This window comes from Podarcis muralis, chromosome 4 (genome assembly GCF_964188315.1).
Source record: "Podarcis muralis chromosome 4, rPodMur119.hap1.1, whole genome shotgun sequence".
NCBI classification, from domain to species: domain Eukaryota; kingdom Metazoa; phylum Chordata; class Lepidosauria; order Squamata; family Lacertidae; genus Podarcis; species Podarcis muralis.
Genome location: NC_135658.1, coordinates 84,714,371 through 84,741,688, shown reverse-complemented (window position 1 = coordinate 84,741,688; position 27,318 = coordinate 84,714,371). Strand labels below are relative to the sequence as shown.

General features: G+C 44.1%; 1 protein-coding gene across 7 annotated transcripts in view; it reads right to left on the bottom strand.

Annotated features, from left to right (window-relative positions):
* The window catches only part of DOCK9 (dedicator of cytokinesis 9), a 135,962-nt gene that overhangs the window by 95,672 nt on the left and 12,972 nt on the right, over nt 1–27,318 (bottom strand). For 3 of the 7 annotated variants that reach the window (XM_077927694.1, XM_077927695.1, XM_077927700.1), the window contains exon 1: nt 5,102–5,484. The exons of 1 other annotated variant lie outside the window; for it this stretch is intronic. In XM_077927694.1, coding sequence (XP_077783820.1) covers nt 5,102–5,236 — 135 coding nt within the window. In that variant the 5' untranslated portion in view covers nt 5,237–5,484. Of the gene's footprint in view, nt 1–5,101; nt 5,486–27,318 lie in introns of those variants that run through there. 3 more of the 7 variants (XM_028728248.2, XM_028728257.2, XM_077927691.1) reach the window with 2 other exon arrangements.

Genomic DNA, 27,318 nt, shown 5'->3' with positions numbered 1-27,318 from the left:
AAAACAAATGGGGAAGGATAGGAAAATTGGGGGAGTCCTTCATTTCCCCCCTCTTTTTTCAGGCATTCACATCTCTAGATACCACTATCCCCACCTTCTGCTTGATTTGATGGCAGCTAGGATGCAGCTCTACCCTGGCAACTCCATCTGCCAAATCAGGCATGTGCTGCATTTGCCAGGACTTCCTTCACTTCTTTGCACCCACAGAATTCCTGACACACATTGTTTCCCATTTAAAATGGGGTCTTAGAAACTTGATAGTTTTAGAAATACACAATGCATTTCCACTGAAGGGCAGACTTCCACAATATCTCTGATTATATTATATAATCTAAAAGACAAAAATGAAAATTTAAACACATATATGATGTATTTGATGACAAGAAAAACACTTAACAATTGAAGCACCTGTAGTTTTAAAAAGCAAACTTTCTAAAACTGCTGTAACTCAACAATTTTTATAGAATTTTTCTGCAATTTGCTCAAATTACACTACTAATGAAAGCAAATTCCCATGTCAAATGTCATATTGATAGGATAAATCATCTTATCTTCACAACAAAGAACTTTCAGGGTTTAGAATGACTGAATGTTTAAAAAGCAAGTCCCTTTAAAACTATGGAATCACTATAGTTCCATAATGAATGCCTCTACCAGTTCACAAAGTTTTTTCACATGCAGTTATTATTGGTTAATATAAGCATATGGACTTTGAAGACAGGCTGTCAGGCAAGCAGGGATGTACGGAGGGGGGATACGGAGAGTGTGGTCCGCTCCAGGTGTCACTCTGACGGGGGTAACAAAATGGCGGGCGGCACTTGTCACTGTGGGGCCTGCAGCGTTCACGAGCCACACGTCTCGGTGCCTGCAGGTTCTGTGCTGTCCACCTGCTTCCTCCCCGCTGTGCACCCATCCCTATGAGCGCTGCGCCCGGCCCCTATGGGCGGTTCGCCCTGCCCCTGGGCACGCTGCCCCAGGTGCCCGAGAGCCTTCCTCCACCACTGCAGGTAAGGGTTTTGTAAGCACTGACAATCTGCTGATTGTTGGTACTTGCTAAGGAACAGGATTGATTGACAATGCCTGCAAATGTTGCTTTGCCACAGGTATGGGGCCCGTGAGCACCGTTTAGCAAAAGCAGCAAACAGGGAACTTACTGGGCCCAATTAGGCCAGTGCGCTGGAGGTTGCCCAATGCTAGATAAAGAAAACATGAGTGACTCACATCAATTGATGTGAGGGTTTATGACTTTAATTCCCCCCCCCCTAATTTTCTGATAACTTTTAATTGTATTGTTTAACTACTCTGTTGTTTGCTGCCCTGGGCCCTTCAGGAGCAAGAATGGAATCTACATTTAGTAGCAGTGGTGGTGGTGGTGGTGGTAGTAGTAGTAGTAGTAGTGTAATAGGAGCAGTTTTGGAAGATAGAGGTGAGAGGGAGTATTAGTATGAATCAATAATTAAAATAATGTTAGTGAAAGGATAAGAGACCAGAACAAATCGTAACTGAAAGCAAAGAGCTTTCCCTCACTAATATAGTGCTCATTATCATATATGTATGACCTAATTGCAAGAAAACACTTCCAGGGCTCTCAGCATAGAGATTCAGGTTTCCCCAAGGCCCCACTGAGCACCTGGTGATACAATGCTGTTAGGTTAGGAAACCCTGGAATGAAGCATCACCACACCCCCAAAGCTTCAAAGTGGTCTAATAAAGGAATTCACTAAATTCACTGATGCAGTTCAGGTATAACAAACCATGACTCAGGATGAGATCTAGATTTGATATCCTGGATTGTAAAAAAAATAAAAAAAATCTGGTCTGCAGAAACCACTGTTTACAGTGTTTGTAAGAAGCAACAAACTACTGTTTGTTCCTAATGATGGCAGAAACTATAAATCTCCCCCCTCCAATATATAGGGGGATATAGTTGTGCAGGCCAGAGGTTTGTGCCAGCTCTCATGTGTCTGTTAATTGTTTGTTATTTCTGAACCTATGCACTGTTAAGATTCTTCTTAAGGGCCTTGATGAGGAAGAGATTCATTTTTCAAGGACCTTGAGGATGACAGACAAGAAGATACTACCAGTATTGCAATCAAAATCAGGGGAACCAATTATTCTTCAGTAGGCAATACTTTGCCAACTGACCAAGCAGAACAAATATGTACAAACATGAGAGACAAAAGATGATAACAAGGATCCAGATGATAGCACTATATCCAAGGAAGATCAAAAACAGATTTGAAATAAATGATTTGAATGTTTCCAAAAAAGCAGACTGACGACTTTAGTAGAACCAGATTGAGTGACAGTGATTTAATTTTTTCACCAGGCTTCAACTAGCTTAGGTGGGCACCAGCATGAAAAAAAAGAGTATTTTCTAACACAGAGCATATTTCCCAGATCCAAGTTGACTAGTACCTCTGCTGAGAAACAATTTCACTATGGTAGCCAGTAATATACAATAAACAGAAGAACTCAAGCCCAGAACAGCAAGATTTTAGAACATATTAACTACTTGTGGTATTATTTGTCAACATGTCCATAGTATTTCCAACATATTAAGCAACATTAACTCTAAGAAATATATAGAATAGCACAGAGGGAGGAATACCTCACATAGTAAAGAAAATGCACTATACAGAGTTTTGACAGTACAACTGAAAAATATACAATGAAATTTACATAGAGGGGAGAGAAGGTAAAAAGACAGCTAAGAGATCTGTGAAGCAGTGGTCTGTCATATTGCATTGCATAGTAAAGCAATTCCTTTAAAACCTGACCAGTACACTATTTATGGTTCAGCCTTTAACAGCTAAGAGTTATGTGGTAATGGAACAGCTTGTAACCAGATAGAATCTAGCTTCAGCAGTTTTTAAAGGCTGTACATTTTCGTACCTCTATGTTTCTTTGTTTAATCACATTTTATTTCTGATAAACTGGAGTGCAAGTTAGTATGTCAGAAGAACCTTCAAGTCACTGAGAATGAAGTAGTCAACAATGCTGACAGCAAGAATTTAAAAACATTTCTTGACATATGTCCAGCTCATGGTGGCCATGTTTTCCACAGCACATTGCAGATGTATAGTGAACAGGTTTTTAGACTCTGATACTTTGCCAGCTACAACAATCTTCTAATTATGGTAATGCAATGGCATTTCTGCTTGTGACAATAAAAGTAACATGATTATGACAATTAATGTGCACAAAAAGTTTCCCCTATCAGCAGGATAGTCATGTGATACATACCAGTCCTCATCACAAATTCAAGTGCCTTAGCAAAGTGAATATACCGTACATCACTGAATGAAATGCTAAAGCTCCCTTTCTCCCTTTTTTTACCTATTTGCAGGCAAGACTGGTCTAACTTTTGTTTTACTGTACAGCACTTTGTTCTTGTAAATTAATAAACTTTGTTCTTGTAAATTAATAAACATCCATGGCCAATAACTATATGAAAAATTCTAGGATACTAAAAATATGTTTAAGTGCCAGTCCTGTCAAAAGGTAGAAACAGAATTAGATAGCAGCATCAAATTCTTAAGACAATTAATTGTGAATGACTATACCAAGTTATTAATAGCAAATGTCTTAGAATAGTAATATCATCACACTAAAACCTTGCAACAATAATACAGTAGGAATTAGAATAAAGGCTTCCAAAATATAAATTCTATTCTGTGTAGATTATGAAAGATTCCATAACACATATTTTGCTTGAAATAAATTCTATCCTTGCTGTGAATCTTCAGTTTAGCTTACCATATAGCTACAGTATTATACCCAGTGTAAAAGTAGGCAGGGAAGCAACAATTAAGCTGCCAAACTAAACACAAATAGAAACACAATGAATGTGCTCCACTTGCCATTCCAAATAAGACACCAAGAGACAGCAATCACAAAAAAATCATAGAACTGAGGACAGTGGCAGTAACAAGAATGCAGTCCAGACTTTCAAACATAACTGGGGATGGGTAAAACTATTTAAACATTAAATCAAACATTCACCCTGATATCAGTGTATGAATGTACAGCCACAACTTTGAATGTTGGGTTTTGTGATCTGATGTGGGGTGGGACTGAACAAACCTGCGAATTACCCAGAAATGTTTCCCAGCCTTTATTCGTGTGCGGGCAGGCAATATGAAATCCCCCTCCAAAGTTTTCCAGCCACTCATTCATTCATAGATATCGCGGGGAAGGAAGCAAGGGCGGGACTCAATGTGAATGGACGGAAGTTTTCACAGGGAGAGAAAGAAAGGGGGGGGGGTGAGAGAGAGGGAGAAGCGCACGTCTGGAGACAGACGCCGCAGCTAGAAAGGACCACCCTCTCCTTCCCGTTCCTGTGCGCTCAGCATCCCGATGCAAGGAACGGAAACAGAAGGGTTTGAGCGACGGGAAATGGGGTCTAAGTATTATATACGCAGGTTGGAATGGAAAACGAAAGGAGGAAAGGCCGGCCGGAAGCAGGCTGTGTCCCCCTTCTCTCCACCCACCCAAGCGCTCCTTTCCCCCCAGCTGATTAGGTTAAGCTGAGCCATGCAAATTCCGACATGCGGATTAGGAGAGAAAACAGAGGCAAGAGGGGAGAGAGAGAGAGAGAGAAAGAGAGAAATCTCCCCAAGGCGCCCTCTCCTCTTTTTGCTTCTTCTGCCTTGGGCTGCGCTCTCACGCACGCTTCCCTGGAAGGGAAGCACAGTCCCCCCCCTTTTTTTTTTTAGGGAAAGGGTTTCCTTCCCGAGGAAACGAGGCCAGGATCCGGCCCCTGGATACGCCCTGACTTGGAAGAGGAGGATACCCCCACGGGGGGGGGGAGGGATGCGGAGCGAGTGAGGCTTCCGAGAGGAGACGGAGGATGGGGGGGGGGTGTTGTCAGGCCAGGTGGGGAGATGGCGAGGAGGATGAAGTGCCCCAGGAGGTGTGTCCATCTCGGCCAGGTCCATCCGAGGGTGGAGGGAAAAGGGAGGAGGGAACAGGGCGCCAGGTTCAACGACGCCACCCCCCACTCCCCCATGCGAGAAGTAATGGCGGGGCAAGAAGTGGGCGCGAAGTGGATACCCCTGTCAGGTGTGCGCGTTCCCCAGCCGCGTCGCCGTCAACTCACCACAAGGACGGAGCCTCGCACCACCTCCGAGACGCTCTGCCGCAACTCGGCGGCCGTGCCGGGCTTGCTGAGCGCCCGCGTGAACTTGCGAGTCTCCGGGGGCCCCAGCGCCGGCTGGAAGGGCATCGTTGCCATGGCCCTCGCTCCTCCCGGCGGCCCTGGCGGAATCCCCGGCCCTCTCAGGGCGCTGCCTGGAGGCTCCTCAGGCGGCGTCCCGTCGCCGCCGCCGCCGCCCCCACCATCCCCTGAACAACGCCGCGCGAGCGAGCGAGCTGCCGGCCGGCCAGTCAGTGTCGCAGCTGGTCTTGGCTCGCGGCGGCGCCGCTCCTGTCAGGCGGCCCCTCCCTCCGGGCGACGCGCGCACACACACACCAACGGCGCCCGCTCGCGCCAGCCCCCAAACACTGGCACGCGGGAGAGGGTGGGCGGTCGGGGGTGAAGAGAGCGAAGCGGAGGCGGGTTCGCTTGAGCTGATTGGCGCGGGCGCCGCCGGAGGGGCGTGGCCCGGCTGCTCCCTCCTCGCCCCACAAGGAGCGAAGTTCCCAGCCGCCTCCCCAACCTGCGTGGCCCGGGCGAGGTTCCTGATTGGTCCTCGCGTTACCTGCCCGGCTTGCTCTCCTGCACCACCCTGGCCCCGGCCCCCTTATTGGCTCGGCCTGGGAGGAGGGGGCGTGGCTGGCAGGGAGCGGAAATCGCATCCCAGAGCGGCGTTTATTCTCTGGCTTTCTCTAGCGCGGTACTGAGTGTCACCAGGTCATTCCACAGTGGATGGCGGCGGGCGGCTGTAGAAGGGATGCCCTTGGCAGAGCGCTGTGCCTGCCGGTCCTTTTCCTGAAGTGCAATACATATAACTCCCAACCAATGGGCGACGGTGCGGATGTGTGTGTATAAATACGATTTGCACGTCCTATAAATAAGATTTATTACTTTTAAAGCATTTGCGGTTTTTTTTAAGGACAAGTTGTATTCCGATCACCTTTGCGTTGTGAGTACTTTCCCCCCGATGTAGCTTCAAAGGGCGGCTTCGCGAGGAAGCTCTTTACCGTAAGTGATGCATGTTGCTAGAGAGCTCTAGCATCTGTGCTGGCTCCTTAAAACACTCCAGGAACAAGGCCAGTTGCCGGCTTCAATCCATAATGGCTCAGGCTCTACTTATTTAAAAGGCCGCCACCTCATTCTGTTCCAAGTCCATAAGCGCTCTTCCAGATTTCACCCACAATTTTTTAAATATTCCAGCTACATACTGCCAAATTCCTGTCTCCATAGTACAGAAGTAGATTTGGTAGCGTTTCTGCAGGGGTCGGGAGTACAGCAGTACTTTCATTTAGAATTATTTTTATTTATCAAGGCCACACAGCCTTTTATTTGTCAAGTATGGTACAATGCTTCAAAGAATAATCAAAGGTAAGGGGAAAGGTAGCATTTTTAATGTTTTTCATTTTTAAAGTTATATCACTGTTTTTACACTTGAACGTTACAGCAGGAGCATGTGGGCATAGCCAGGGGGGCAGAACCAACGTGATTGGTTAGTTAAGTATTTTTATTGTTTTACGCCCATGAGCAGGAGATTGCCTTGAAAAAGCAACATCTGGCAACTTGCCAGTTCCTGATATTCTAGCCTGGCATGACAGACCCAGCTCAGGGCTATGCAGGTGGTTCTTAGCTGAGTTGTATAGGAGAAAGTGAAAGGGCTGGGAACCTGGAAAAGTAGAGGGGGACAACCTGCTTCTCCAGTCCAGAAACTATTGCCACCAGACACATCAGATAGGTTTCACATTCTATGAACCTTTGTCCAAGAGAATGGCTGTCAGTAGGACTAGCTCTAATTGACATTTGAGCTACTGGAATCTATTGTGTTACTGATTCAAATATACATTTTATGTTAAATTCTTTAAAAATTCCCAAAAATTATATTCACAAGAATTAAGAAAATTTCCAAGGGAAAAGGTACTGCGTAAGGGGCTAGAACAATCCTAGACACCTCTTTACACGTCAGTCCTAATTTCACAATTAACAACGGAACTCTCTGATGGTTTAACATGAGTAATATGGTGGAGCGAAGTAACATAGGGCACATATTTTAATACAGTGGTACATTGGTTCTCAAACTTAATCCGTTCCAGAAGTCCGTTCCAAAACCAAGGCACGCTTTCCCATAGAAAGTAATGCAAAATGGATTAATTTGTTCCAGACTTTTAAAAACAACTCCTAAAGCAGCAATTTAACATGAATTTTACTATCTAACAAGACCATTGATCCATAAAATGAAAGCAATAATTAATGTACTGTACTATAAAATAAATAAGACAGTATTGTAGCTGTTTAAAATTATTTTTTTCTTACCTGCACAGATAGTCAGTGTTTGGATAGGGGGCTTTTATCCATTTCCACAGTCACACATTCAATCAGTAGCTGAACTGGGCTCCACACAGTCACAATAACAAATTAACCGAAAAAAGCCTCAAAAACGCAAAATAAATAGCAACAACAAAAGCGCCAAACTTAATCAATTCTGGAAGTTCGTTTTGACTTCCAAAATGTTCAAAAACCAAGGCACAGCTTCTGATTGGTACCGGCGCCCCGGAAACAATAGCCAACAACCACATCGGACATTCAGCTTCCAAAAAAAGTTCGAAACCAGAACACTTATTTCCAGGTTTTTGGCATTTGAGAACCAAGGTACCACTGTATTGGGTAGAGTGTGTAGGATGAACTGGGTGACTTCATAAACCATGGCTAGAGATATGGAATAAAATTCACTAAGGCATGTTTGCAAGTCGTATGTTGAGGAAGAAGTGATTTTTTTTGTTACCATCTTTAGACTCATCTGTCATACTCTGGAGTTGACTGAAGTGGGACACCGGATGAGGCAAGACTAGTTAGAGAAGGTTTCATGATGTGCTCTACCCCGCACAGAACACATAGCTCCCATGTTGCTTCATCAAGGAACGAACTGAGCCTCAGCCCTACATAGGGTCAACACAGTTGCCTCCTAATTGTGAGCCCTTCCAGTACTTGAAGCTGCTGCTTTGCTTTAAGGAGCTCAGTTAGTTTCTGACTGCAGTAGAGAAAGGGAGTTTCTGGCTACTCTGACTCTTCTATGGAGTCACCCGGTGGCAGTGCTTCTGGGGTGTGTTCAGCAGACCCTTCCCCTTTTGTTTTGGAGTTCTCCACTTCATCACCTGAACAGGATTCCTGGTGTCTGACATCATCAACTGGAAATGACAAAGACAGGGGTGGCTCCCCCTCTCAGTGTGTCAGGTTTATTCACAAAACACTCATCGCACACTGAAAACAGAAGCGAGATAGTCACAGTGGCAGCAGTATGTAGATCCCTAAAAAGGGCTTTTGAACAGCTAGGGCAATAACATCTGCTTCATCAAGCCCAGTTCCATGGAGGCAGCTGACAGGAAGCAATGGAGGAAAAGCCAGGGGGGAAACAGAGTCAGACCCGGGCTATGTGCTGGCAGCAAGAGTGATTTTGCAATTTGACTTTGGAGCCTAGAGTGAATATACCCTCCTAAATAAAAACTTCAGAGCACATTCCAGAATTGATTGGCTATAGGAAGGCATGAATTCCTGGGCATCCTTTTGTTCTCTACAGCATAGTAAAACTCTATTTGTGGCAAGATGGGGCAAGTCCCTACACTGCTAGGACATTCTTTGTTTATTTTGTGGAGAACAGTAGTGTTATTCACTCCTTTGTTAACATTATTAAATTTGTACTGCTGAAAAACTGACCCATCTCCAGAGGGAAATCTTCTTGTAAGGTGGGTAGATTGGATTGGATTGCTCAAGCTATGTCCTGCTCACAAGATCACAAGATATATAACATCACCTCCACTGAGGTGACCAATTTTACCCCTTCAGCTACTTTTCCCATCAGGCAGGCCTCCAGAAGCCTCCATGCTTTTTCTGTGCAGGAAACCATACTGAAGCCACTTTTAAAATCATAAATGCAGATCCAGGGGTAGACTTGTCTCCCAGGCTCTTGTATTTAGCAGCCTGCCAACATGCTCTGACCACTACTGCCATGTGGCCCTCAGAAAGCTGTCCAGAAAGAAATGTGGCCCTTGGGCTGAAAAACAGTTCCTCCTCCCTGCTGTACATTGTAGAAGGTTCAAATATGACATATAAGTAAAAGGTGGAGTATGTGAACTCCTATCTCTTTGCCAGGAGAACAAAGCCTCCTGTTAGTTCTCCTGCTAGTGATGTTATTTTAGAGTAGCCCAAAGGTTGCTTTGTGTACAGTTTGGAATCACAGTAGTTTTTGGCCTCTAAAGGCTTAGAGTGTATTTAAGAATTTGCAAACCGCCCAGTACACATACTAGTCCAACCAGTAAAATCACGTTTTGCTAGGTGCACCTAGACATATTGTGTGGGAGCTATTCTCCATAAGCAGCTTCCGTGAGACTGGGAGAACATTTAAATGAGCCATTCATGTGGACGTGGATCAGCTGGATCTTTTTGCTACGGCACCAAGCAGTTGACCCACACAACTCTAGTTGAGTCATCCTGACTGTTGCTGTAGGGATAAGCTGCACTTTGCTCAGTGGAATTTACCTCTCGGTAAACATGTACAGTATAGGATATTACAGTGTTTGGAATTCTCTCAGCTGGGTAGGAGCTGCCCACCCACACAGCTGGGAGGATATTTAAAGAGTATGTATATATGGGACTAACTAGTAATCAGTACTAAAAATACAGTAAATCCTAGGTTCTGACAGGTTCTACCCATGTGACCGATCCGTGTCTATTGCTCTGCAAACTTTAGCCTCTGGTCCCATCCATCACTGGTGTGTCCCTGGAAGGTTGGCCACAAAACGAATGTGGACCTTGGTCTGAAAGAGGTTACACACCCCTGCAATTGCCTAGGTGTGCTGTCTAGTATCCCTTGCATAGTGCTATAGTATTGGAGGATTTGTTTGGGTGGTGTCCATGGATCCCAACCAAGCCTGTGATTTCATAACTGTAAGGTTGTAGTTTGTAGTAGAACCGATCAGACCAGGTTTGTTTTTTGTTTCCCCCCCTGTTAATTGCCCTAACCTGGCCTTTCACCCTCCATTTGCATGTCTGACAAGGTGGTGAAGAACAGATGTGTTGACACAGAGACAACTGGTTACTGATGCTTTTTTCTAGAGGAGGTACACTTTCCTCCCTACTGGCTAGAGGCCACATCATCATATAGGTAGGAGAACAGTAGGCCAGGAGCTAGTCTTTTGGTTTAGTATGGGACCATGGGTGAAAACTGGAAGGTCACAGAGGCTTGAGTTGCCCTCTGTGCTGAATCCAAAGCTCTGGGTTTGGGGACACAACTAGAAACCTTATAGCAGGCATGTCCAAAGTCCGTTTCAGGGGCTCGCTGGTTGATTTTAACTGGCCCCCGTGTCATTATAGTAAAGGTAAAGGGACCCCTGACCATTAGGTCCAGTCGTAACCGACTCTGGGGTTGCGGCGCTCATCTTGCTTTGTTGGCCGAGGGAGCCGGCGTACAGCTTCCAGGTCATGTGGCCAGCAGGACTAAGCCGCTTCTGGCAAAACAGAGCAGCACACAGAAATGCTGTTTACCTTCCCGCTGGAGCGATACCTATTTATCTACTTGCACTTTGACGTGCTTTCGAATTGCTAGGTTGGCAGGAGCTGGGACTGAGCAATGGGAGCTCATCCCATTGCAGGGATTCGAACCGCGACCTTCTGATTGGCAAGTCTTAGGCTCTGTGGTTTAACCTACAGCACCACCCGCGTCCCCTCCCATGTCAGTATATGTCCTGGGTAAAATCCTTAAAAAAGCCCAACAACTTCGGGGGGAAATCCTAAGAAAAAAGTTCAACAACTTCAATCCTAAAAGCTCAACAACTATGGTTGGTCTTTTGGTCGGCCTTCATGCATGTTCACTTAATGAAATCTGGCCCTCTTTGAAAAAAGTTTGGGCACCCCTGCCTTATAGGAAAACAAGATCTGTTGGAGTGTTAATGCTGCGAGCATTTCCAGCTTATGCCCAGGTTATATATGTCAATCAATCAAATCTTTATTACCGTCATAGACCAGCATAAGTAGGGTAGGGTACGGTTATATACATTGTAAAAACCATATATCCCAAAGACATCAGAGCCTCCATTGACCTTCATTCCACGAAAACAGCACCTTGGATATGTGCTGGAACCCCTAAAGTCTCTCACTGCTCAGAGATTGGGGTGTGCTCAACAGTTCTTATCAAGGTCAAATGTTTCCAGACCACACAAACCAGCTTAGATAAGCACAGTGTTTAATGCCAGGGAAGTTAAACTGAACAGATGATTTTGATTCTGCTAGTTCTCAGTGCTAACATCTTCCTTTCCATTATGCCTGCCCATATTCAATTGTGCTTCTGTCTGTGCGTCAGCACCTTTGACTTCAGAGAAAAGCAAGATGGAGCAAGTTAGGGTGGTATTCAGCTGTAAAAATCTTGCAGTTTGCATAGCATAAATACATCTCCATAAAAGTGCTTCATGGCAGAACAGCTGAGTAAGCTTAAATCCCTGCCAGCAAGCAGATTTTTCTTTCACCTTCTCCATCCAAACCCTGTTTCTTTTTTAAGGATGTGGCTCATGCATTGGCTGTCATATTATCCTGACACCTGGTAGTATATAGGCACAGTTGACTCATAACCTGTTGCAGGAATAATGGGAGCTGTTAATTAGAAAGTATTAATATCAGTTTGCAGGTACGTGTTTGCTTATAAAACAAAAAGACAGACTCAGCTGGTTGTCGATTTTACTGGGTTGCTGACCTAAAAAAAACCCAACCCCTGCCCCCTTTATGGCAGAAAAGAACTGCTAAAACTGGATTTCAAACTATAATCATGAATGGATATTCGGTTTCTTAATTTGCTGTCATGAGAAGGATACTTCAGTTGGTTGTTTTAAAGGTTTCAACAGACATCTAACTTGAGGCAAGCACTGGAAATATTCTTTTGGAAGCTTGTTGTTTACCTTCTGGTGGAAATGTAAGCCCCACCCCACAAATAAATCTCTTTGCAGAAACAATAGGATTTACTCAGATAATTTGCAGGATTAAGAGCTTGACAGTTCCTTTAAGGCAAGAGTGTGCATGTGAATGTGTCTCTGTGTGTGAGAGAGTGTTTTAAGGTTCGCAGTGACCTAACCTTGAGTGATAGCAACCTATAGACCCAATATACCCCACTTAACAAAACCCTGCCTATTTAACTAAACCATGCTAGTTAGGACTGACACATGACTGAAACAATGGCAGAGGTCCAGTGCTTTTCATTAAATTTTGCCACAACAGCCTCCGCCCAATCCTTGCTACCAAACTCTCTGGTGAGCTTAAAAAGCAATTTGGCAACATCCTGTGCTTAAGTGACTTGGCAGAGATGCAGACAAAATCTTAGTCTGACTGGCACAATGGTGTAATGGCAGAAGGTTGTAAAATACATTCCTCTTTAAAAAATAAAAATCAATGTGTCAATTATGCATGTCGCAGAGATGCAGAAGGGAAGCCTGTCTTTTGACCAGATGGTGCCAGCTTGTTCTGTACAATTCTGCTAAATCTTTGGAGGCTCTGCTTCTTCTTCAGGAAGAGTTGTTCTTTATTCATCCCTTGAAACAAAGGGGTGACACATCTTAGTTTGGGGGGGGGGGGAGTTTAGTAGATATGAGAGAGGTTTATACAATTATGCACGGTAAATGTAAAGTGGTTTTCTCATAAGTTCACAACGCTAGAACACACAGCAGGTTCAGGAAAACCAAAGGGAGGTACTTCTTCATACAAAACATAATTCAAATATGGACTTTGCTACCATAAAAAATGTTGATGGCCACCAATCTGGATCGCTTTAAAAGGGGATTAGACAAGTTCATGGAGGATTAAGCCATAAATTGCTTCTAGTTCCTCTTCAACCAGGCCTTTGGCTGATTAACGTTCTATGGGTTTTTAAAAATGTCTTTGTGGGAGGGTGATTATGGGTTTGTTTTTTTATTGTTCTTGTTCTGTATTTTGTGTTTTTATTTTGTATTTTTATGCTGTGTACCACCCTGAGATCTTCAGATGAAGGGTGGTATACAAATTTAAATAATAAATAAGAATAAAAACTAAAAAATAGTTCTCTCCAGAGTTAGAGGCACTATGCCTCTGAATACCAGTCATTGTGGGACAACAGAAGGAGACAGTATTGTGTCCATGTCCTGCTGTGTGGGCTTCCCACTTTTTCTTTATTTTTCTTTGTTAAATTTATTAATTTACTCAATTTGTATCCCGCCCTTCCTCCCAAAGAAGCCCTGTTTATTCAAAGACCTATATACTGCTTTTCGCACGAGTATCAAAACACAGCACAACAATAACATCAACCACAGTAACATTTCATTCAAATACACTTGGGTAAATAAAAAATGATGTTAAATGTTGGGGGGAAACGCATCACTGAAAATGCTCACCAGATTGTGGGCAGGGGCTGCTGTTCCTTAATGTAGGTATCACCTACAATAATTTCCTCTTTCCAGTTCCTTCCAGACGGACTGAAGCAGGCCGTGACAACACCAAGATGGACCAAAAGCACAACTCGTGTCAACCACGACTCAGGCCTTCAATTGCAGAGGGCCCAACTTTGTAAAACTCCTTCCTATTCAAAATCAGGTAGGCACCATGTCTGCTAAGTTTCAGAAACCACGTGAAAACATTCCCCCACCCCGGAGGCCTTTGCACATTGAGTGCTGTTCTAATGTTTCTATTTCTGATGTTTTAATATGCATTTTAAATTTTGTATGTGGCTTGTTTTTACTGTAAGTCACTTTGAGTCTAATAATAATAATAATAATAATAATAATAATATAATTTGTTATTTATACCCCGCCCATCTGGCTGAGTTTCCCCAGCCACTCTGGGCGGCTCCCACTCGAGTGTTAAAAACAGTACAGCGTTAAATATTAAAAACTTCCCTGAACAGGGCTACCTTCAGATGTCTTTTAAAAATAGGATAGCTGCTTATTTCCTTCACATCCGAAGGGAGGGTGTTCCACAGGGTGGGCACCACTACCGAGAAGGCCCTCTGTCTGGTTCCCTGTAACCTCACTTCACACAATGAGGGAACCGCCAGAAGGCCCTCAGCGCTGGACCTCAGTGTCCGGGCTGAACGATGGGGGTGGAGACGCTCCTTCAGGTATACAGGACCAAGGCCATTTAGGGCTTTAAAGGTCAGCACCAACACTTTGAATTGTGCTCGGAAATGTACTGGGAGCCAATGCAGATCTCTCAGAACCGGTGTTATGTGGTCCCGGCAGCCAGTCCCAGTCACCAGTCTAGCTGCCGCATTCTGGATTAATTGCAGTTTCCGGGTCACCTTCAAAGGTAGCCCCACGTAGAGTGCCTTGCAGTAGTCCAAGCAGGAGATAACTTGAGCATGCACCACTCTGGCGAGACAGTCCGCGGGCAGGTAGGGTCTTAGCCTGCGTACCAGGTGGAGCTGGTAGACAGCTGCCCTGGTCACAGAATTAACCTGCGACTTATGCAGGAAAGTGGGGTATAAGTTCCTTAAATGAATAAATCCTATTGCATCAGAACTTATGGGAGTCGTAGCATGGGGAATTTTGTCTCCCCCAAATCTCAGGACTTGGTACAGCAGGGGTGGAGCAGAACTTTTAATCAAAGCAAGCAGTTTGTTCCTGTCAGCAGGGAGACTGAAACATTGTTTTAATCTCTGGGAGGAAAAGTGGGGATGTTACCACATAGTTTTAGGACATGTTTTCACAGACATCTGAGAAGGGAGAGGTAGAGAGGGAACGATGCAATACCATGCCAATGGATGTTCCACAATTTCGGGAACGGGGAATGTGCTCCTTGAGATGAAAACATTTTCTCCCTCTTGCAATAAAGGATATGAGTGGGAAACCAAGGCTAACTGTTATGTACTGAAGTTCTCACCCTGGGCCAGCAGGGGGATACTGTAGATAGTTTTCACTCAGGTCCGCATATGCAAATAAGGAATTGAAAGTGACGTTCAGTGATTGGATAGTTACAGAAAGTTGTTACTGTTGCTTTGTAGTTGAGCTCTATATAAGCAGGTTGGCTGAACCCTTCAGTTCAGTTCAGTTCTGTTCTGGCCTGTGAATAAACAAGAGCTGTCTGAAGAATCGCTGTGTCGTCTGATATGTTCACCCACAACTTAACACTAACATTTCCAGATAGAGACTTTTGGCTCCCAAAATGAAGATGAGCTGGTGCTCTCTCACAACAAGGAAGTCATGCACTATTGTACCCATCAAGGGTTATTTACAATCCCAGAATTCTTATTAGGTTGTAGGCTAACCCAGATGATCATTATCTTAATATCCTCTAATAGCACATAGTTTATTGTGGCCTAAGCCTAGCCGCTTCATTTGATTTAATCCATCCACCTGCTTTAATTTTTATCCTTCTTAGCATCTAACATCTGATGAGCATGTATTCTCTGTTATTTCCAGAACAGTGTTCTTTCACTGTCTTGTGGATATCTTTTTAATTTCATTGTACTTAACAGACACTCAAACAAAAGAATTTCTGAATGCAGAAAAGATAAGGGTCCAATCCATTTTAAATAAGTATATCCTCAATATAATTAATCATAAATGAGCTGTCTGAGAAACTAACTGGGTGGCTAGAGCAGCCCTGCCCTTCTGGCCTGGACATTGTCATCTGCTCCAGTCAAGGATCTGCTTGGGGTGGGAAGAGTACTTCTGCGAAGGGGTCGCTCTTTGCCAGTGCCAAGTCAGCCAGAAATTCCACTAGCATTGGCCATCAAACCCCTGCTGTGAGTAGTAGTGACAGTGAAGAAAATTTGGTTAATTTAACAGTTTGATGCATCCTTACCTAATTGCAGTTTCCAAAACACTACGTGAGCTGAAACATGGCTATCCTTTGAAATTCTCACTTCTCAGAATTTTGCAATGCATTTTTGTAAGTAAATGTGTGCAAAAATCATACAATTTTGTATTCAAAGATGCATGTTGTTGTTTAGTCGTGTCCGACTCTTCATGACCCCATGGACTAGAGCACGCCAGGCACCTCTGTCCTCCACTACCTCCCGCAGTTTGGTCAAACTCATGCTGGTAACCTCGAAAACACTATCCAACCATCTCGTCCTCTGTCGCCCCCCTTCTCCTTGTGCCCTCCATCTTTCCCAGCATCAGTGTCTTCTCCAGGGAGTCTTCTCTTCTCATGAGGTGGCCAAAGTACTGGAGCCTCAGCTTCATGATCCTTCCAGTGAGCACTCAGGGCTGATTTCCTTAAGAATGGATGCATTTGATCTTCTTGCAGTCCATGGGACTCTCAAGAGTCTTCTCCAGCACCATAATTCAAAAGCATCAATTCTTCGTCGATCAGCCTTCTTTATGGTCCAGCTCTCACTTCCATACATCACTACTGGGAAAACCATGGCTTTAACTATACGGACCTTTGTTAGCAAGGTGACGTCTCTACTTCTCAAGATGCTGTCTAGGCCTGTCATTGCCCTTCTCCCAAGAAGCAGGCGACTTTTAATTTCGTGGCTGCTGTCACCATCTGCAGTGATCATGGAGCCCAAGAAAGTAAAATCTCTCACTGCCTCCATTTCTTCCCCTTCTATTTGCCAGGAGGTGATGGGACCAGTGGCCATGATCTTCGTTTTTTTGCTGTTGAGCTTCAGACCATATTTTGCGCTCTCCTCTTTCACCCTCATTAAAAGGTTCTTTAATTCCTCCTCACTTTCTGCCATCAAGGTTGTGTCATCTGCATATCTGAGGTTGTTGATATTTCTTCCACAAACTTAATTCCATCTTGGGATTCATCCAGCCCAGCCTTTCGCATGATGTATTCTGCATATAAATTAAATAAGCAGGGAGACAAAATACAGCCTTGTCGTACTCCTTTCCCAATTTTGAACCAATCAGTTGTTCCATATCCAGTTCTAACTGTAGCTTCTTGTCCCACATAAAGATTTCTCAGGAGACAGATGAGGTGATCAGGCACTCCCATTTCTTTAAGAACTTGCCATAGTTTGCTGTGGTCGACACAGTCAAAGGCTTTTGCATAGTCAATGAAGCAGAAATAGATGTCTTTCTGGAACTCTCTAGCTTTCTCCATAATCCAGCGCATGTTTGCAATTTGGTCTCTGGTTCCTCTGCCTCTTCTAAATCCAGCTTACACTTCTGGGAGTTCTCGATCTACATACTGCTTGAGCCTTCCTTGTAGAATTTTAAGCATAACCTTGCTAGCGTGTGAAATGAGTGCAATTGTGCGGTAGTTGGAGCATTCTTTGGCACTGCCCTTCTTTGGGATTGGGATGTAGACTGATTTTCTCCAATCTTCTGGCCACTGCTGAGTTTTCCATTTGCTGGCATATTGAGTGTAGCACCTTAACAGCATCATCTTTTAAAATTTTAAATAGTTCAGCTGGAATATCATCACTTCCACTGGCCTTGTTATTTGCAGTGCTTTCTAAGGCCCATTTGACTTCACTTTCCAGGATGTCTGGCTCAAGGTCAGCAACCACACTACCTGGGGTGTATGAGGCATCCATTTCTTTCTGGTATAGTTCCTCTGTGTATTCTTGCCACCTCTTCTTGATGTCTTCTGCTTCTGTTAGGTCCTTTCCACTTTTGTCTTTTATTATGGTAATCTTTGTACAAAATGTTCCTTTCATATCTCCAATTTTCTTGAACAGATCTCTGGTTCTTCCCATTCTGTTGTTTTCCTCTATTTGTTTGCATTGCTCGTTTAAGAAGGCCTTCTTGTCTCTCCTTGCTATTCTTTGGGAATCTGCATTCAATTTCAATCAAATCAAAGATGCATATATTCATGGAAATAACCTAAAAGATTGCTAGCAAAAATGTGCATATTAGGCAAAACTGCATACAAAAGTACTGATGGATTTTCATGAGGACATTTTCTATGTAAACAATAATCACCAACTGATGCAGTAATGTGACCGGAAAAATTAGAAACGGAGAGAAACAGAAACTGACAGATTCATCTGTGCCTACGTGTGACCTTAGGAGGATTCTAGCTGCCATCAAGTCAGCTGTCTGGGAACAGAACTGTGTTGCAGGAACAGCCATGGCCTCCTATCCTAGACATTGTCCCCTGATCAGGGTGGATATTTTTCTGGTCTCCTAGACAGCCAGGATCTGCACAGGTCTATATAAATGTGTTATAAGAACTGGTGCCTGAGATTGTTTCCCCCCTTCTTTGTCTTCTTTTCCTCGTGTATCATGTCACTGTAAAATTAAAGACAAGGACTATTGTACTTGTTTTTGTAAGTTTCTCGGGCGGTCTTTTTATCTGAATGTTGGGGTATAAATTATTTAAATAAATAAGGTGGCTTTGTACTATTGGTAAGACAACTACCTTATTACAGCATCAAGAAGTTCAAATAAAATTTGACACACACACCCCCCCGGTATAATACAGTGGTACCTTGGGTTAAGTACTTAATTCGTTCCGGAGGTCCGTTCTTAACCTGAAACTGTTCTTAACCTGAAGCACCACTTTAACTAATGGGGCCTCCTGCTGCCGCCGCGCCACCGGAGCATGATTTCTGTTCTCATCCTGAAGCAAAGTTCTTAACCTGAAGCACTATTTCTGGGTTAGCGGAGTCTGTAACCTGAAGTGTATGTAACCTGACATACCACTGTACGTACTACATTCAGCTGAAATTCCAATACTCTGCCTTAAGCAGTTTGTGATATGCATTGACTATCTGAATGGCTCTGAAGACCCATTCTAGAAAAATGGGTGCCGTAAGTGCCACTCTTTTTAACAACAACAACAAAAAAAATAGGTGTCGGTACTGCGTACCCTTGAGTACCCCCTTTTTATATTAAAAAACCCACTGCTGAAGACAATTATGATTACTTATAGTGCAGGCTACACAAGGAAATTCTTGTGTACAACCAGCACCAGGAAAAATTCTTACAATAGTCATTTCTTTGTTTCTTGGCAACATAAATATACAGAAACAAATCCAACTTCCCTAGAGCCAATAACTGTAAGTCAAACATCTGAATTTGCAGCCAGGCAAACCTGAAGTCTGACGGCTTTAATCCCTTTGTGCTTAGTCTTAAAAGGACAGAGTTGCGGTGAACCAAAGCAAACGTGTACAGGGGTTATTTCTGAAGCTCGTGGAAAAAAGCAAATGAATTAATCCGTAAAAAATGATCGGAACTGCCATGTACAAGAGGTTTATAGACAGAGAACTGGCTGGTTGGTTCAAATGGGCCTCACATCCTCAAAATTTGTTCTATCAGCCCTGGATAAAGTTTTTTGTTTCCAAGCACGCTTCCTGATGCAATTATAATTTCATGTATCTCTCTCTTCATTCAGGATGTTCACTCAACTGTTTTACTATTAATTAATTAATTTTTATTATAGTTATTAATGTATTACTACTACAGTGGTACCTCGGGTTACATATGCTTCAGGTTACAGACGCTTCAGGTTACAGACTCCGCTAACCCAGAAATAGTGCTTCAGGTTAAGAACTTTGCTTCAGGATGAGAACAGAAATCATGCTCCGGCGGCAGCAGGAGGCCCCATTAGCTAAAGTGGTGCTTCAGGTTAAGAACAGTTTCAGGTTAAGAATGGACCTCCGGAACGAATTAAGTACTTAACCTGAGGTACCACTGTACTACTACTACTATATTTCTCTACTACTTTTCCTCTGACGTGGTGTGTGGCGTTTGTCTCCTAGGTGTGTGACATCATACTGGGTCATAAGGAAAGGGTTAACTAAGTGTAAAATGATTAACCAATAGGAACCCAAGGGGAGGAGTTAAGTGAGTTGTTAAGAAGTGAGTCTGGCGTTAGAGAAGGGAGATGGAGGATAAGTCTGTGGGTTGGGCTAGTTTGATGTGAGAGAATCTGTTAAGAGGAGTCGGTTAAACAGTTGGGATAATCAGTTAGAAGGTATTAGGAAGTTATAGGCCGGTAAAGAAACTACGATTAAGAAACTGACTAGGAAAATTATCTGAAACCATAAACTTGTTCATGCTTATAAAATGAACTTGTTTATTTGGTTTAATGTTAACAACTGTCTGGACTCCGTGTGTACCCGAAAGAAATGGGTTGGTGGCAGCGGGGAAGCGAGCACAGTGGTGGTGGCACAGGGATCAATAGACCATCAAATGTCCGGGGACCCTGTGTGATCGCCACATGGTGCTCTAGGTAGTGTACATGGTTCTCGCCCTCCCTTTTTAGCCTCACAAAAACCCTATCAGGTAGGTTAGGCTGAGAAGTGGTGACTGGCCCAAGGCCACCCAGTGGAGATTTAAACCCTGTCCCACAGGTCCTAGTCCAATACTCTAACCACTATACCACACTGTTGTTTGTGTGTCTGTGTGTCTTAAACAACATCTCAGCCAGTGACAGAGATTCAAAGTCTGTACGGCGAGTGTAACCAAGCATCTGAAAAAAGAAACATAATCCTCTCTTATTGCTTCTCTCACTAAAGCGTTATTGCAATTGCCTTTATTCACCATCTTTAAACAGTTGACGTATTGCAGCATGCGATAAGCTGGATAAGAATCCTACCTTACAGAGAACAACCCTCTGTTTGAAGGTGTCCTCTATTTGAGTTAAGTCTAGTTTAAAGATAAAGAACTATAAGAAGGCTTTGAAGTTGCCCTTCCAACAGTGAGTACTAGGCACCTTGTCACAGTCTAGGGTTAGCTATAGTGCATTTCTATTATAGTAATTTTTTCTTCTTCTAAAGTTGCATTTATACAGATATGGGTTTTTATGCACATTTCATGCAAGTATGTCTTTTGATGACATGTTTCCTTTTTTTGTGATATGCAAGTCCCATCTTACTTTGAGAGCTTTGATAGGAGAGGGTTTACGGGGGGCAGTGGGGGGGGGGGTGAGACAGATTGCTTGAAGTTCCTTAACAGTCAACAGTAGGGATGGGCAGATCTGACAGCTTTGGCCTCTCTCAATTTCTCATTTTTCCTATCTTAACTTCAGTTCCCCACATTTCCACACCAGTATGTGATTTATTAATAAAAAGCCCTTGGGAAAATTCATCAGCATTCTGGTGAGAATGTTGCCCAATATACACATTTGCAAAGCAGTTTCTCAAATATATTGCCTTTTCGTATGTTGTTTTCACTAATGTATGCATTTACATACACAGTTTCCCCCAGTGCATACATTTTTCTACACCTTATTTGTATGAGGTGTTAGGGGAGGGGTAGTAACTCTGGTGGGGGACACATTGTGCTCCATCTGGGGTAGTTTGTCCAGCTTTGGTGCAGTGGCGGAGCTTCATGCTCCAGCACCGGGGACAGAGAGCAGGTGGGGGCATGGCTGGCACGTGTCCCGGGGGCATGGCACACGTCCCAGGGGTGTGGGACATGTCCTGGGGGCGTGGCGCCCAGCACGGGGGGCAAGCCCACGGTGGCACCCCACCCCGCTAGACGAAAGGGTTTTCCGTTGTTTAGTTGCTTCGCAAGACGATTTTCCCTATGGGCTTGCTTCACAAGACGGAAACGTCTTGCGAGTCTTGCGATTTTTTTCGTCCCCCCCCTTTTCCTAAGCCGCTAAGCCACTAATAGCCTTTTAGCCGCTAAGCCTTTAATAGCCGCTAAGCCGCTAAACCACTAATAGCGCTAATCCGCTAATAGGGTTGCTTCGCAAGACGAAAAAACTGCTAGACGAAGAGACTCGCGGAACGGATTATTTTCGTCTTGCGAGGCACCACTGTATCTTGAATGGAGAACGGCATAGCAAAATTCAGAAAAGTGTGGATTTCGAAAGACAGTGGCATTTTGGTTTGCATCTTGTTTCTGATTAGCCAAGTTCCCTTTAAAATGTGAACTGAATTTCTCTTCCATCCGTAGTCAGCAGATAAGCTGGCAGCCACAGGATTGTTAGGAGAATTACAGGTAAATGACCCAGAGTGGCTAGGAAATAGCTGGAGATAGCTCTGGAAGGTCAGAGCCATTTTGGTGAAGATGATTCATTCTCTTCTCCCTAGCTAAGGGAAGCGATGAATAAGTGTTCACTGTGAAAAAAACTACAGAAGGTGTAGTCTTTAGAGAAACAGGAAAAGAGTTAGCTCTGAATTCTGCAAAGGCAGTAGAGCTATGCTGTCTGGCTCCAGCTTTGCTCAATGTATATCTGTAAATAAATTTAATTATAAAAGGTCATAAGCCTTTGGGGATCAATTCTTCGAAAGATAACCAAAGGCAAGTATGCTCTGCCCCTTAAATTTCTCACTGCTCAGGGAAATGGGAAGAAGGTAACTGAATAAAAGTAAGTTACAAAAGTGCAGTCCTATGGATGCTAACTTGGAAGTGATGCCCACTGAAATAAATGGAAATTATAAACAGAAACTGTTATGAGCAGAGGGGAAAGTCCAGCATTATTAAAGCCACCATGCAGCCTCTGTTAACAGGCCCTGTCCTTGGTATATTTGCTCTTTTATATGTTTGTGTGCTCAGTTTCCCAACAAATTGCAAAAGTTTTTACTTGTTGGAATAATTGAGAACCGGCAGGGACTGTGTAGATTGCCATTCCATAATATTTTAGCTCCAGGAGACTATGTACACACATTACAGGCCACTTGTAATGCTTGGGTGGTATTCAGCTAAGTTTTACTCGGATCCATTAAAATTAGACTAGTCAAGTTATTTCATTTCAATAGGTCTACTCTGAGTAAAATTTAGTTGACTTTCACCCCTTTTATCTGATGAAGCTGTGAAGAAGAGTTTGGATTTGATATCCCGCTTTATCAGTACCCGAAGGAGTCTCAAAGCGGCTAACATTCTCCTTTCCCTTCCTCCCCCACAACAAACACTCTGTGAGGTGAGTGAGGCTGAGAGACTTCAGAGAAGTGTGACTAGCCCAAGGTCACCCAGCAGCTGCATGTGGAGGAGCGGGGAATCGAACCCGGTTCACCCGATTACAAGTCCACCGCTCTTAACCACTACACCATGCTGGCACGCTGTGGTGCATTCCACTGCAACATAAGAGTACAAGATCTCTGTAAGTGCATATTTGTGAGTGGGTGAGATTTTAATTGTGTCCGTCTCTAGGCTTTGTGTGCTGACAGGTTTTTTTTGTTTGTTTTATTAACTTATGAGAAGCTAAAATGCATATAAACATTTCACAACACCTCAGTAGCTGAGACAATAGTAAGCGGAATTCCCATCAATCAGCTGAAGACAGCTCTCGCAATCCAAGGCCATAAATGTTTCAAAGACTAAGCCTCTGTTTATCTCAGCTTTCAGTTCCTCTGATTTGGAGGTGGGGTGTTAAACTGAGAAAGCCACTTCCAGAAACTCTGCCATTTATGCTTTAATGTATGCCTCTAAATATTGTCTAAAATATTAGCAGGAAGGAGTGGTGTTGATCTCCTTAGGAGAGTGTTCCAGAACTTGGTGGCTTCTAAGGCCTTGCTTCCAGTGAAAGCTTGGTCTCCTTATCAGTTGGCTGGGGGGGTTGCCACGGTGACAAGGACCTGCCCTCCTTTGTGACATCTCTTGCTTCTCTCTTAAAAGCCACTGACTTGCAGGTGGCCATTGTTGGTTAGTAGCAAGGCAAGTGGAGGAGAGGAGTTGGTGGTTAGAGAAGAGAAGGAGAGGTGTTCATTTGATTGTTATTTAATACTTTTATTTGATTCATTTGATTTTATTATTTTTTGTTTTATTTATTATTTTACTTTTTTATTTCAACACTTTATTTTACTTATTTTATTTTTTGTTCTTTATTTTCATATTTTTTTTATTTTACATTTTTATTTTGTGCACATTTGTGCACATATTTTTTATATATTTATTTTGTGCATAGAGGAGTAGTTAGGGGTAAGTGTAAGGTTAGGGCAGGGGTTAGGGTTAGGTTTAGGGCTGGGTTTGGGGCCAGAGCTAGGCTTGGGTGGGCATTTTAGATAGTTAGCTAGTTTAGAGAGAAGGGTGGGAATTTTTGGTGAACAAAATGTGCAGACTGTAAGTAGCATTCCTTTGCTTTCTCTTGGTCTCCTGGGGGTGGGGTGTGAGTCCTGGGGTCCCCTGCACAGCCTTAGCTCTCTGGAAATCGACATGGCCAGTCTTCTCCAGGGAGCGCAGCTCCTCCACACTCTTTCCCTGCCTTCCCCCTTTCTGTCCCCTCTCATCATGTATTTTTCGCTCCATAAGACGCACCTGACCATAAGACATACCTAGTTTTTAGAGGGGGAATGCAATTCTTTAAAGGGAGCGCTGAGCAGAGCCTGTATGCATCCCAGGCTCTGCTCAGCGCTCCCTTTCACGAGCCGCGTGGAGTGTGTGTGCGATGCTTCTAGTCAGTGGCGGGCTACCCTTCTCCCTCCTCGGGGGAAAAGCCCCCAAGAGCCACACACACACGCTAGGCGCGGCTCTTTAAAGAGCGTTACGGCTCTTGCTGGCTTTTGCGGGAGGTGAGGGAATTAGAAATATATTTACATATAGTTAACTATAGAAACTTAACAACTTTTTATGAGACAATCAGGAGTTAACACGGAGCGTGTGTGTGGCTCTTGGGGGCCGCGTCAGTCCCTTCTCCCTCCTCGGGGAAAAGCCCCCAAGAGCCGCACACACGCTAAGTGCAGCTCTAAAGAGCGCACGGCTTTTGCGGGCTTTTCTATGAATTCCCTCACCTCCTGCAAAAGCCAGCAAGAGCTGTGCACTCTTTAAAGGGAGCACGGCTCTTGCGGGCTTTTCTACCAGGTGGGAGAAGGACAGCCCGTCAGTGATGGGCTGCCCTGTTCCCTCCTTGGGGAAAAGCTCCCAAGAGCCACGCTCCCTTTAAATAGCGTGTGGAGCAAGCTCTTGGGGGCTTTTCCCGCCTGCCTCCCGCCTGCATTCGCTCCATAAGACGCGCACACATTTCCCCTTACTTTTTAGGAGGGAAAAAGTGTGTCTTATGGAGCGAAAAATATGGTACTAGGACATTCCTAGCCTACTTTCCTCCCAGGAGCTCAAGGTGGCCTCCATGGTTCTCCCTGCCACCAATTGTTATCTTTACAGCAGCCCAGCAAAGTAGGCTAGGCTGGCCCAAGGTCCATCAGGGAGCTTCATGGCTGAGTGGGGATTCGAACCCTTCTCTCCCAGGTCCTCCCGGAAGGAACTGACTTTCCTCCTCTGCTCTCTTCCAGGACATCCATGGCCACTTGGAGCGCTTCAGGGACCGCCTCCTGAGCCTGGCCCTGGCCTTTGAGGCCCTCCTCCGGCTGATGTGTGGTATTTGGGGTGGGTGGGATTGCGGGGGGTGGGGTGAGGAGCAGAACTCCAGGGGGCGCTCTGGGTGGTCAAGAGCAGGCAGGAGGGAAAGGGGGGCAAAGGAGACTTGGAGGAGGCAGCGTCTAACCCCTTCCCTTTCTCTCTCCAGTTTCATGAGACCCCATTTCAGCTGCACTATGGTCAGTGCTATCCTGCGTAGGACAATGGAGGCTGTTCTTGGGGGCGCAGAAAAGGAGGAGAACAAAGAGGTAGCTCCTCTGCTTTGACTTCCCTTTGCACAGCTCTTTCTTCTTCTTCTCACACCCTTGCAAGACTTAACCCAGCACTCAACCTCTCTTCTCTCTTTTCCCATAGGAACTGAAGCGGCCATTCCAGAGCCTGCTGGGGGGGGCGGTCTCCTCATTTTGTGACCTTTTGTCACCCCCTCAGTGATGACACCCGGGGCGATTCGCACCCATCAAACCCCACTTCCTACGCCTCTGCTCCTTATAAAATGAAATTCAGAGCAGGACCTCATCAGACAAACTTAAGTGCTGTGGGGGGGGGGTCATACAATATAAATTATATAAATATAAATTATTATGCAGAAGGCATTACCTGAGAAACTCTGCATCAAAGACTTTTAGGGCTTTAAATATCAGAATCAGCCTTTTAAATTTGGGCCCACAAATGAACTGGCAGTCAATACAGATGCTTAAAACCATGTGATACTACTAAGCCTTTAAGTGCCACTCATCCCCAGCCCAAATAATATTTAAATTCTTATTGAGGATTTTAAAGAATACCAAAGCACAATGCCAAGGAAGATTAGTATCTCTGGGAAACACAGGAATTATTGCCTGCGCAATTGTGCTGGGGGACTATGGATTTCAAAGTAATAATAATAATAATAATATAAAGTAGGGTTGCAATATTTCAAAAAAGTGGAAATATAGGGGGGGGGTATTTTTAAAAGCTTTGTTGAGCTTTTTTCACCCAAAGATTGATGTTTTCTCCCTTTTGGGGTGGGGTTGCAAAAAAGATCAACACTTCCAATATGGGAGAATATGGCAGCCCTATTTCAAAGGCAATATCTCATTTCTTAATTTGCTTTAGATTTAATTCTAAGTTGCATAAATAAATATATATTTTAGATTCTAATTATTCTTTCTTCCTTGCGTTTTAAAATTAGCATTATAATTCATAAACTTTTAAACTTCCATTTTTCTTTCCCTCAACAATTAGTATACTAACAATCTGAAGGCCTGAACATTCATTGCTTTACCTCCTGAGAATAGAATACTGATTAAAAATATTTATTTGGGGAAGTCATTAGGAATGCAGTCATACAAAAATAGAAATCTATTGGGATGCTGGGTAAATAGCATAAGCAGTCAATTTTAGGAGGAAAAATTCATTCAATTTAAACTTGCTGCCAAGGCCAATAGGGCATGAGAAATGGAAATATACAGCATGTGGTAACAGTTTAAAAGCAATGATGGATAAAATTATATTACAGAGGAGATGAGCCTGCTTTTCATGCATGCCCAATAACACCACTTGCTAAATAGAAAAAAGCAGTAGAAGGACCTGGTAGCAAAAACTGTGATATTTTCTTTCGCAACAGAAGCAGCCCTGTATATAGAAAACATAACTTGATAAGTAATATTCAGGTCAACTCCATATTCACAGTATAACATATCATGCTCATACTTACCGTATTTTTCGCCCTATAGGATGCACTTTCCCCCTCCAAAAATGAAGGGGAAATGTGTGTACTTCCTATGGGGCGAATGCAGGCTTTCGCTGAAGCCTGGAGAGCAAGAGGGGTCGGTGCGCACTGACCCCTCTCGCTCTCCAGGCTTCAGGAGAGCCCCACCGCCAGCCCCACAAGCTCGGGGGACAGTGGGAGGCACAGCGCGCCTTTCCTGCTGTCCCCCGACTTGGTTAGAAGGCTGGCGGGGGGGAGAAGCCTGCTCCTCCCCATCGCCAGCCCCGCAAACTCGGGGGACAGCGGGAGGCGCAGCGCGCCTTTCCTCC